This window comes from Pseudophryne corroboree, chromosome 5, assembly GCF_028390025.1.
Source record: "Pseudophryne corroboree isolate aPseCor3 chromosome 5, aPseCor3.hap2, whole genome shotgun sequence".
NCBI classification, from domain to species: domain Eukaryota; kingdom Metazoa; phylum Chordata; class Amphibia; order Anura; family Myobatrachidae; genus Pseudophryne; species Pseudophryne corroboree.
In genome coordinates, this window is record NC_086448.1 from 770,186,844 (window position 1) to 770,199,165 (window position 12,322).

Below are 12,322 nucleotides of genomic sequence, written 5' to 3' on the forward strand. Positions count from 1 at the left end.
TTATTTATTATTATTTATTAGCAGTTTCTTATATAGCGCAGCATATTCCGTTGCGCTTTACAATTAGAACAACAATTATAGAATAAAACTGGGCAAAGACAGACAGACAGACAGACAGACAGAGGTAGGAAGGCCCTGCTCGCAAGCTTACAATCTATAGGGAAATAGGCATTGATACACAAGGATAGATGCTACTTGTCACATAATGGTTCCCCAGGTTGCTAGGTTCTTAATGGGTTGTATATGATATGATCACCCAGCAATGTTGGAAGACAAAATGTGAGTTTATGTGGACTGTACAGAGGGGATGTAACTTGATAGGGAAGCTGTGAAGGTTATGTGTGTGGGTCTGAAATTTGGTAGGCTTGTCTGAAGAGATGAGTTTTCAGAGAACGTTTAAAGGTTTGGAGACTAGAGGAGAGTCTTATTGTGCGTGGGAGTGCATTCCACAGAGTGGGTGAAGCCCGGGTAAAGTCCTGTAATTTTGAGTGGGAACAGGTAATACATGTGGATGAGAGACGCAGATCTTGTGCAGAGCGGAGAGGTCTTGTAGGGAGATATTTTGAGATGAGTGAGGAGATGTATGATGGTGCAGTTTGGTTAATAGCCACTACTTATCCATAGCTCTGAGATGGTGAAGAGAAAGCCACGATAAACCCTATGGAGACTTATGGGTGATAACTTATCACCGCTAATAGGATACCAAATTATAGCATATCGGTGGCGCGCATCTTCAGCGAGTACAGGGGGCTTTACAATGTACTCGGTGGACCTGATCACAGTGACGCCCCTGCACATAAGCGATTATACACCTAATTTGTAATCCTACTCCTAACTACTTAGTAGACTATGGGGTCAATCCAGTTTAAAGCAAGTTTGCTAAAGCAAGTTTGTTCCATGAAACTCACATACAGTACATTGCACGAATGCGTACCCAAGAAATGACAATTTTTGCGGTAATCACGGCCTGGGAGAAGTGCATGAAAACGTTTGTAAATTAACCTGGAAAGCAATGCAGGTTTTTAAAAGGTGTCGACAGGATGGTTTTTCCTCTTTTTATTAATAGTTGATAAATGATGAGTTTTTCAGCAAATAAAAGTCTTCCCAGCAAATTGGGGTAGAAACAAGTGTCTGTTTAGTCATTTTTCATTGTTTTTATACAGGTTTGTTAACACTTTTACCCATTACTGAGCTTTTAGAGAAATTCACCTGAAAACTAACATTTATTTATTGCCCAAATTCTGTTATTTAAACCCCCCAATTGCATGATTAGTCATTAGGAGCAGAGGTGTAGCGTGGAGCCATAGCACTCGGAGCAGGCTCATGTCATGCCCCCCCCCCCCCCCCCCCCAACCCCCCATATATATAAGCATTGGTTCCCACAGGGGAACAATCACACAATAGACCCCGCAGGAAAAAACACACACATATTGTCCCTGACAGGGCAAAAAAATCACATTGGCCCCCACAGAGGAAAACACACACACACACACACACACACACACACACACACACACACACACACACACACACATTGGTCTACACAAAGTAATGAGACCGCTAGATTCAATAATTGCACCCACATAAAAATAAAATAACACATTGATTCATAATAAATGAAACAAACACTGATTCCCCTAGCCCCCTAAGAAGACTAATATTACAGTATATGCTGTGCTGTCACCGATAGCTGAGAGCTAATTGCAGGAGACCATCCTCCAGTTGCTCCAGAAAGTCCAGACCAGTGAGTGCCTTCCTCCAGAGAGTCCAGACCAGGCCAGTGGGTTGAAACTTGGTTTCCCTCCCTCACAGCCCTAAGCCCTCATCACCTCACATCTCATCACCATCCTCAGCCTCTCATCACCATCCTCAGGCACAGCCCCATCATAATTCTCAGCGACAGCCCCCATCACCTTCCTCAGCCATAGCCCCATCAACATCCTCAGCCTTAGCCCCATCAACATCCTCAGCCATAGCCCCATCAACATCCTCAGCCATAGCCCCATCAACATCCTCAGCCATAGCCCCATCAACATCCTCAGCCATAGCCCCATCAACATCCTCAGGCATAGCCCCATCAACATCCTCAGCTATAGCCCCATCAACATCCTCAGCCATAGCCCCATCAACATCCTCAGCCTTAGCCCCATCAACATCCTTAGCCACAGCCCCGTCACCTTCCTCAGCCCCTTCCTCAGCCCTATTCCCTTTCTTAGCCCCATCACCATACTCAGCCACAGCCCCATCACCTTCCACGGCTCCATCATCATCCACAGTGCCCATAATCAGCCACGGCTCCATCACCATCCACAGCGCCCATCACTATCCTCAGCCACAGCCCCATCAGTAACCCTAGCCCCATCACCTTCCTCAGTCCACAACCCCATCACCTTCCTCAGCCCACAGCCCCTTACTCAGTCCAGGGCTGCCAAGAGAAATCCTGGGCCCTGGTACAACTTCCTGGGGCCCCCATGCCCCCTCTGGAGGGTGTGTGACCACAGCATGCTGGGGGCATAGCCACACCTCTTTGGGGGGTGCCTAGCACATGAGAAGTACCCACTCACAGGTGCATGGCATGCCTCCCAGCCAAGGCAGTACAGAGCCTCGCTGGGCCCAGGTGCTTTTCAGGGGGCATTTTAATTTGAAGCACTTCCCTAGCCACACTGCAGCCCAGCATACAGCAGCGTGACCTGGGCCCCTCCATCAAACCTGGGCCCAGGTAATTTGTACCCCCCCCCCCCTGCCTCTCTCAGCACCACTGACTCAATCCCATTACCTTCCTCAGCCCCCAGCCCCAATCACCTTCCTCAGCCCACAGACCCTAGTGCTGTCCCAGAATCTAGAGTGCATGCTCTAATCTCCGGGAAAATGGCACAGCAGCTATTTTCCCAGTGATTTTTCTACTGGGCATTAAGATGAAGCCTATTTTCTGTGTGTGACTGAGACTGTATTTGCACACAAAATGCTATGCTACAGTGTTTTCCTGGAAATCACTGTAACATGGCATTTCAGATGCAGATACTGTACAGTCGCAATTACACATAGAATATAGACATACTGCACATCATTGTAATCTGCTGCTCGTGCGTCCTATTACATTGCATCTAAAATCGATTTTCACTGAAAAAAATTGCAAATAAAGACGCTAGGAACTACTGAGTCTCGCTACGTCATGGTGCTGCTTGAAGGGCTGTTTAGCATGACTGCAGCAAGGATGCAAGAGGACACATCTGTACCTCCTGCATTGCCGCTGTCTTAGCTGGGGAATTTGCCTGCTGATGATGTGAAAGTACTTGGAAGCTGACGTGCTGCGGTTGGCTGGTTTCTGGTGTAAAGACAAGGATCTGTGTTAACAACTTTTATATCTGCTTTATTTCCACAGACCGTGCATTAGGCTATAAAATAGGGCATGTGTCAGTATCTTATCTCTTCTCATTGTGCATGCCGCGTGCCAGGTGATGACATCTTGTGTCAGTGCTTGTGCTGTGTTACCAGTCTGTAGTAGAAAGCTTTTGCTCGCAATTTGTATTGATTTTCTCTTAAAAACGTGCATCTGTGCAGCTGATAGAGTGGGATCGTCTTGTTAAACAAGGTCTCAGTTTTCTGGCTGAGATGCTTTCTGAGACAGAACAAGACTTTCTTTTCATCAGCTGATAAAGATTGTATGACATTCCCTGTAACGCTTCACCCTCTGTAATAAAGACGGAGTGAGCGATATTAACCTGCTTTGCCACTACCAATCCATCTCTCCCCACCATCCCACCTTCATTTTCTCTTATTCTCTTCTCTCTCCACTGCCTCCATCTCTCTCTCTCTCTCTCTCTCTCACACACACACACGCACACACACACACACACACACACACACACACACACACACACACACACACTCCCCTCTCATTCTCTCTCTCCACCACCTCCATCTCTTTCTGTCACTCTTTTCCACTCTCCTCCTCTCTTTTCTCCCCTTCTGTCTCTCTCACTCTGCCATCCCTTTTCTCTTTCTTAAGGCCCGTACACACTGGCCGATATATCGCGGGTCCGTCGGCCAGTATTTACGGCCGATACGTCTGTGAACTCCGTCGTTCACAGACGTATCGCGTCGGTCCCGCAGCACAGCCGACAGCCAATATATCTACTGATATATCGGCGCGTCGCTGTGTGCGTACGGCGGTCAGCCGACTGCCCGTACACATGCTGCGGCGGCCGGCGGTGATTGACAGCTGAACTGGGCGGGCGTGTGTACACGCCCGCCCAGTTCATGACGTCAGTCCCCGACAGATCGGGCAGTGTGTATGCTCAACACACTGCCCGATCCGTCCATAGATATATCTGCAGATCAATTGATCTGCAGATATATCTACTAGTGTGTACCCACCTTTACACTCTCATACTCTTTCTTCTTCACTCTTTCTGCCCCTTTCCTTCTCTTTCTCTCTCTCTCTCTCTCTCTCTCACTCTTTCTGCCCCCCTCCTTCTCACTCTATCTTTTTCTAAAACACTCTCTTGATCTCCCTTTTATCAAAGCTTATGCCAAATGCATAATTTATACTTATGTCTTATATGCAGTACATGTAATAAATATATAAGGATAAAACCAGGCAGTGCTCCAGAAATGTAGTCAAAGAGCAGCAACTCAGCAGCTAAGTTGAAGAAGAGATTTAATTGCTGTTCAATACATTCCTGGAGTTCCATCTGATTTTTTTTGTCCTTAGTACTGTGGTGATTCTGATTCCTGAGATTATCTGCCTGTCTGTCTTTCTATACCTAGTAATATGGTCTCGCTTCTGTTGCGGCAGTGAGAGCTGCATGTCGATCTCAGCACATTCTTTAGTGGATCGTTTTTATATATAGGCACAAGGCTGTCAGGTGGTACTTCTTTAGAATCCACTATAACATACTGTAGGCCAGTCCTTATAATAATATCCTTATAGCATTTTGCAGTTAATTGGGGGAATGTAATAGGATGTGAGAATCAGGAAGTGAGAGATTTTTTTTGAGAGTTCTCCTGATTTTTTTTTTAAAGTGGCAATCATTTACATGTCAAAGGCAGGTTGATTTTGCCATGTAAAGGATCGCCACTATAAAAAAAAAAGGAGAACTCACAAAATCTCTCACTTCCTGATTCCCAAACCCTATTACATTCCCCAATATATCACCAACCATGAAACATCGTATATAACAAGTATACACTAAAGTGCATTGTAAGGTATAAAATAACGTGTATATACAGTATGTGTGTGTGTGTGTGTGTGTGTGTGTGTGTGTGTGTGTGTGTGTGTGTGTGTGTGTGTGTGTGTGTGTGTGTGTGTGTATAAATAAATATATATATATATATTGCATGGGTATCCCTCACATATTTAATCCTGGCAATTGATCATGTTTAATCCAATAAGAAACATAATTCTAATGCCTTGTCTGTCCTATTGTGTGTTTCTACTTCATTCTTTTTCACATATAAACGTTAGGACATTTTAGTCTCTTACATAACTGAGACACTTTACCTCATATTTCCCATGTTTTATCAACTAAAACCTTTGCTTTTCTGTCTTCTCACCCCCTGTCTTGTGTGCAAACATTATCTGCCAATTGGCTGACAGTGTTTTTACATCCAAAATGCAAAGCAGACAGATGGGCGCCTCCGGAAAGAACATGACCAAGAGTACCAGCATCGGAGGGGACATGTATACACTGGAGAAGAATGACGGGAGCCAATCCGATACAGCGGTGGGCACAGTGGGTACAGGGAATAAGAAGAGACGCTCCAGCATTGGCGCCAAAATGGTGGCCATTGTAGGCCTGTCGCGGAAAAGTCGAAGTACCTCGCAGCTCAGCCAAACAGGTAGGATGTACTTATTTCTGCTGGAGTCAGTGGAGTGTGGGGATTTGTTTGTCCCGTGGTGGTGTTTTTATTCTTTCTTTTATTTGTTACGAATGACTTTATGACATGGAAACGTTTGTGTGTTAAAGCTTCTTTTTTTTTTTTTTTGCATCGAACAAAGGGGGTTATTCAGGTTTGTTAGCAAACCAAAAAATACACTAATGGGCAAAACCATTGTCGCACTGCAGGTGGGGCAGATGTAACATGTGCAGAGAGAGTTAGATTTGGGTGGGTTATATTGTTTCTGTGCAGGGTAAATACTGGCTGCTTTATTTTTACACTGCAATTTAGATTTCAGTTTGAACACACCCCACCCAAATCTAACTCTCTCTGCACATGTTACATCTGCCCCACCTGCAGTGCAGAATGGTTTTGCCCATTAGTGTGCATTTCTGGTTTGCTAACAAACCTGAATAAGGCTTAAAGTGCATTATTCAATGGTGCCTCCAAGTTTTTGTGTTAATGCACCACCAATGGTTGTGGACGAGATCATTGACCCTTTTGGTTAATACGTGCTCTGTACACATATATAATGGCTTATCATGGTTATATGAGATGAGGTTCTCGCTGTTCCACAACCACCTGATAAGTACTTGTGTGTTTCTGTTTTGTGTAAAGGGCCCTACACATTGATTGATCTGCCGCCGAGCTGCCCGACGGCGGATACGGCTGACGGGCGACCCGGCGGCAGGGGGGGCAGTGACGGGGGGAGTGAAGTTTCTTCACTCCCCCCGTCACCCGGCTCCATAGAAGTGTAGGCAAATATGGACGAGATCGTCCATATTGGCCTGCATGCACAGGCGACGGGGGACCAGCGATGAATGAGCGCGGGGCCGCGCATCGTTCATCGCCTGTGCCTCCACACTCAAAGATATGAACGGGATCTCATTCATTAATAATCGTTCATATCTTTGAGTATTATCACCCAGTGTGTAGGGCCTATTAGACAGTGCATAATGTTTGTGATTTCTGATTGCTGTGAGTTTGCTGTGATTATTTGTAATATTATTAAAAGTTGACTTTTGTCTATACTGTATCTGTAATATACACAATTGCATTTATTTGGGTCTTCAATAACCCAGTTTACCAAGTGATAATTTCACAGTCTGGTGCTGTCATCCCCATATGTGGTCAGTTGTATCGTACTGAAGCTGCCTAGCTATAGATAAACCCACTAAGAGAATGACAGATTAGTCAGTGCATGCTGAGTATATAAGTTAGTCATGCAATGAGACCGCATTAGAAGTGAGGCGTGCTAAGCTTAAATCATGCAGCAGGTGTTTCAAAGACATGGTATGGGTGAAACCTGTCTTCTGATTCTAAATCATTACACTCATTAATGGTAAAAATATTTTTTTTTGCATGAATAGCATTTCTTGTTTTACTATATACAGTATATACACCTGTGAAATAAAAAAACTATATTTATTTTTTTACATAAATTTATCACAAGGCTTTTGGAGATGATTTCATAAAAATCTCCATGCCCTAAAATATGCATTAGCACCGCATGATGATCAGACCAGATTTGACAAACTTCACTTGTTAAATGTTTTAGACAAAGCACTTCTAAAATAAGGCCAACTTCAGATGGCGTTATTAGAGGCTTTGGTCCATTTCCCTCACTCCTGCTCTGGCCTTCCTGGCCTCTGACAAGCAGAGTAGAGCCTGGAGCTGTCTTCTGTCATCAGCCTGTGTCTGATAGGACACAGACTGCATGCGGAAAGAAAATAAATGCTTACAATCCATAGCCACCGCTAGAAGCTACCACCATAGTCACCGCAAGAGGCTCCCATCATAGCCAGCCCAAGAGGCTACCACCGTAGTCACCGCAAGAGGCTCCCATCATAGCCAGCCCAAGAGGCTACCACCATAGTCACCCCAAGAGGCTACCACCATAGCCACAGCAAGAGGCTACCACCATAGCCACAGCAAGAGGCTACCACTGTAGTCACCCCAAGAGGCTTCCACCATAGCCACACTAATGGGCTAATTCAGACCTGATCGCTCTATAGCATTTTTTTGCAGCGCTGTGATCAGGTCAGAACTGCGCATGCTTATGCACCGCAATGTGCAGGCGCGTCGCACAGGTACAAAGCGGTTCGTTGCTCTGCAATGGGTTTGTGCGAAGAATACATTTGCATTGGCGTTCGCAAGGAGATTGACAGGAAGAAGCCGTTTGTGGGTGGCAACTGACCGTTTTCTGGGAGTGTTTGGAAAAATGCAGGCGTTCCCAAGCGTTTGCAGGGCAGGTGTCTGACGTTAATTCCAGTCCCAGACAGGCTGAAGTGATCGCAGCGGCTGAGTAAGTCCTGGGCAACTCAGAAACTTCACAAAATGTTTTTGTACCGCTCGGCTGCACATGCGATCGCACACTTGCACAGCTAAAATACACTCCCTGGTTGGTGGCGACTATGTGAATGCAGGACTGCAAAAAACAGCTAGCGAGCGATCATGTCTGAATTACCCCCTAAGAGGCTTCCACCGTAGTCACCCCAAGAGGCTACCAGCATAGCTCCCACCAAAGTCACAGCGAATATTATCAGAGGATTGTAGAACAAGAGGATCTTTTGCAGACCAATAAACCTGTGTTACCAATTCTGAACTCAGTAAATTCCTGTGAAGAGAAGTATGTGACCACTTCCATAAGGCACCTATATGGAGGATGGTCTTCAAGAAAACTGGTGGTCATATTATCATAAACATATAGACGATGTAGCCCATAATAACCACCATCCAGACCTGTGCGTTAATCTCCTGAAGTGTACTAGAATAGTTATATGTAATATGGTTTCTATCTCATTGCTCTAATAACCTTGCTATACAGATACAGCACACGTCTTATGAAGGGTAAAGGGCCCCCCAACACACTGGCAGATATCACTGCATGATATGAACGTTCTCGTTCATTAATGAACGAGAACTCGTTCATATCGTTCAGTGTGTAGGCACGAACAATTAACGATGCGCGGCCCTGCTCTCGTTAATCGTTGGTGCCACGTCTCTTATGCATGCAGGCCAATATGGACGAGATTGTCCATATTAGTATGCAGTGCTATGGAGCCGGGTGACGGGGGGAGTGAAGAAACTTCACTTCCCCCGTCACCTCCCCTCTGCCGCCGGGTCGCCCGTCAGCCATATCGGCGGTCGGGCAGCTTGGCGGCGGGTCGGCCAGTCTGTAGGGCCCTTAACCCACCGCCTGGAACTAAAGTAATATATTGACTAAATATAAACATAACAGAACTATAGAATTTGTTGAATGGATTGTGCAGTGTTCTCAGAGTCCACAAACAGACATATGATTTTATTAGTTTCTTGCTGTAGATCATTCAGTACTGATTGGTTACTGCTCAATTACTCTATTGCACCTATGTTAGTAAATGAGTCCCAGAGTCTGTATTCACTTCATCATCTCAGACAGGAAGCTTTTACACTCAAAACCTTAAACTTCTTTAAAACTGTGATGTGTTTGGTGCTACATCTTGCCTCAATATGCCACACAGTGGGAGGAGATACCTGGCGTGAGTGAGCTGACAGGTCCCGTGCAACTCCATTAGCGTAGGGCTTCTTTCTTTCCTGGAAATTTCTAGGAAAACACTGCAGTGTAGCATTTGGTATGCAGCTGCTTGTGCGTCGTATTTGCATCGCTTTGTGATTAAGACGCATTTTAGGTTGCGCGAAAAGACGCTCAGCGCTACCACTGCACGGCGTGATTAGAATGGCTGTTTAACATGCAGGGAGGCTAGACGTACGTGGACACATCTTTATGAAGCAAAGAAATGGGACAAGTTTTTAAAATTTATATTTTTAAAGTATGTGCCCATGAAACATTGAGAAGTAAAAGGTACTTCAGTGCCAGCCTTATACTCCCATGCGCATTAACAGTATTGGGATCTTGAGATTTGTTACATAATCCAAATAGATGATCTTAGTCTGAAGATCCTATTATAAACAGCACAAGCAATACTTATTATGTAACCAACGCAAGGAGCAGAAACCTTGGCCCTCATTCCGAGTTGTTCGCTCGGTATTTTTCATCGCATCGCAGTGAAAATCCGCTTAGTACGCATGCGCAAAGTTCGCACTGCGACTGCGCCAAGTAACTTTACTATGAAGATAGTATTTTTACTCACGGCTTTTTCTTCGCTCCGGCGATCGTAATGTGATTGACAGGAAATGGGTGTTACTGGGCGGAAACACGGCGTTTCAGGGGCGTGTGGCTGAAAACGCTACCGTTTCCGGAAAAAACGCAGGAGTGGCCGGAGAAACGGTGGGAGTGCCTGGGCGAACGCTGGGTGTGTTTGTGACGTCAACCAGGAACGACAAGCACTGAACTGATCGCACAGGCAGAGTAAGTCTGAAGCTACTCTGAAACTGCTAAGTAGTTAGTAATCGCAATATTGCGCATACATCGGTCGCAATTTTAAGAAGCTAAGATTCACTCCCAGTAGGCGGCGGCTTAGCGTGTGTAACTCTGCTAAATTCGCCTTGCGACCGATCAACTCGGAATGAGGGCCTTTGTCCCAATTTCATGATTAGAAAACTCAGGCTGCTATAGTCAGTGGTATTGTGGTAACTGGAATTGTACATTTTATACTCTGTACAGAGCCGGCCCTAACCAATATGATGCCCTAGGCAAGATTTTGGCTGGTGCCCCCTAGCACCACCGCTGGTTCTGCCTCTGACCTTGCACCTCTTTCCCAGCACCATCACCCCTCACCCATAGCAGTCCTTGTACCCCCTATATTTTAAATAGGAACAGTTCGCACATTTGACGCACAGCCCAAAAAGGGGCATCTTCTTGCTGGGAAGAGGCATGGCCACACAATAGTAACCCCAATTCCAATTACGCCACACAGTACTGCAACTTTATTCACATGTGATCATGCGATAGTGTCCATAATTCATATTACATCCCACAGTAGTATCACTTTACCTTATAAACGTTACTCCTCACAGTAGAGCCCCTTATTCACATTACATCACACTGAATTGCTCCTTATTTACATTACACCACACCTTATTGCTCTTTATTCACATTAGACGACACTGTAGTGCCCTTTCTATAGGCAACGCCACATAGTAGAGCACCTTATACACATAATGCCACACATTAGTAATGCATTTATACACAATTCCACACAGTAATGCCCCTTACACATATGAGACACATGAATGTCCTTATAAACATAATGCACCTTACACATTATGAAAACCTTTATTAATGCCCTTTTACACATAATGTCCCTTACACATATGCCGCACATTATTAATGCCCTTATACACATAATGACACACATAGTGCCCCCTACACATTTGCTGCACATTATTAGTGCCCCTATACACATAATGACACACATACAGTAGTACCCTATTACACATATGCCGCACATTATTAATGCCCTTATACACATAATGACACACATAGTGGCCCTTTACACATATGTTGCACATTATTAAAGCATTTTTACTAGAGATGAGCGAGGTTCGGTTTTACTCGGTTTTACTCGGTTCTCAAAACGGCATCTTATTGGCTATCCAAAACACGCGACATCCGTGAGCCAATAAGATGCCGTTTTGAGAACCGAGTAAAACCGAGTAAAACCGAGTAAAACCGAACCCGCTCATCACTAATTTTTACATGACACACATAATGCTTCTTACACATATTCTGAACACTACTGCACAACCAACCCACTCACATGCACACAGCACTCACACTGCCACTAACACTGTGACCTCTGCCTCTGCTTGGATACAGATGTGTCCTCACAAATCTTGCATCAATGCTAACGTCGGGCACCTTTTTTTTAATGAAATGCATCTTATTTGCATTGCTATGTGGCTAGGATGCACAAGCAGCTTCTGCTGATTAAACTGATATGCAGCATGCCTATATACTGTGTGAGACTGTGGCTGTATCTGCATATGAAATGCTACACACAGAATATAGGCATACCGCATATCATTTTAATCAGCAGAAGCTGATGATGCCCCATGGCATATCAAATGCCCTAGGCAATTGCCTAGTTTGCCTATGCCTATGGCCGGCTCTGACTCTGTATTCATGGTTTGTATATTTAAGGCACTATTTTAGTATTAGTTTTCTCTCCAGTTTTTTTAAGTTTGCAAATTAGGGGCTCATTCTGAGTTGGGAACATAGCAAAAAAAGAAGTAACTTTACACCTGGGTAAAACCATGCTGCACTGCAGGTGGGGCAGATGTAACATGTGCAGAGAGCTTTAGATTCAGGAGGAGCGTGTCCTAGCTCAAATCTAATTGCCGTGTGACATGGTTTGCCCAGGTACAAAGTTACTGCTTTTTTTGCTTTGGTCCCATTTCCAAGTCATCTTCACCTAAATCCGATATGGTGCGTCTGTGAATGTTGGTGCTTTGTTGTGTTGATTATATCTCTACTGTTCATTAATGATTTCCAGTCACG

General features: G+C 44.8%; 1 protein-coding gene across 48 annotated transcripts in view; it reads left to right on the forward strand.

Annotated features, from left to right (window-relative positions):
- The window catches only part of RIMS2 (regulating synaptic membrane exocytosis 2), a 995,106-nt gene that overhangs the window by 884,497 nt on the left and 98,287 nt on the right, over window positions 1–12,322 (forward strand). For 33 of the 48 annotated variants that reach the window (XM_063924252.1, XM_063924259.1, XM_063924274.1 and 30 more), the window contains one exon: window positions 5,624–5,841. In XM_063924252.1, coding sequence (XP_063780322.1) covers window positions 5,624–5,841 — 218 coding nt within the window. Of the gene's footprint in view, window positions 1–5,599; window positions 5,842–12,322 lie in introns of all 48 variants that reach the window. The other 15 variants (XM_063924271.1, XM_063924278.1, XM_063924296.1 and 12 more) reach the window with 1 other exon arrangement.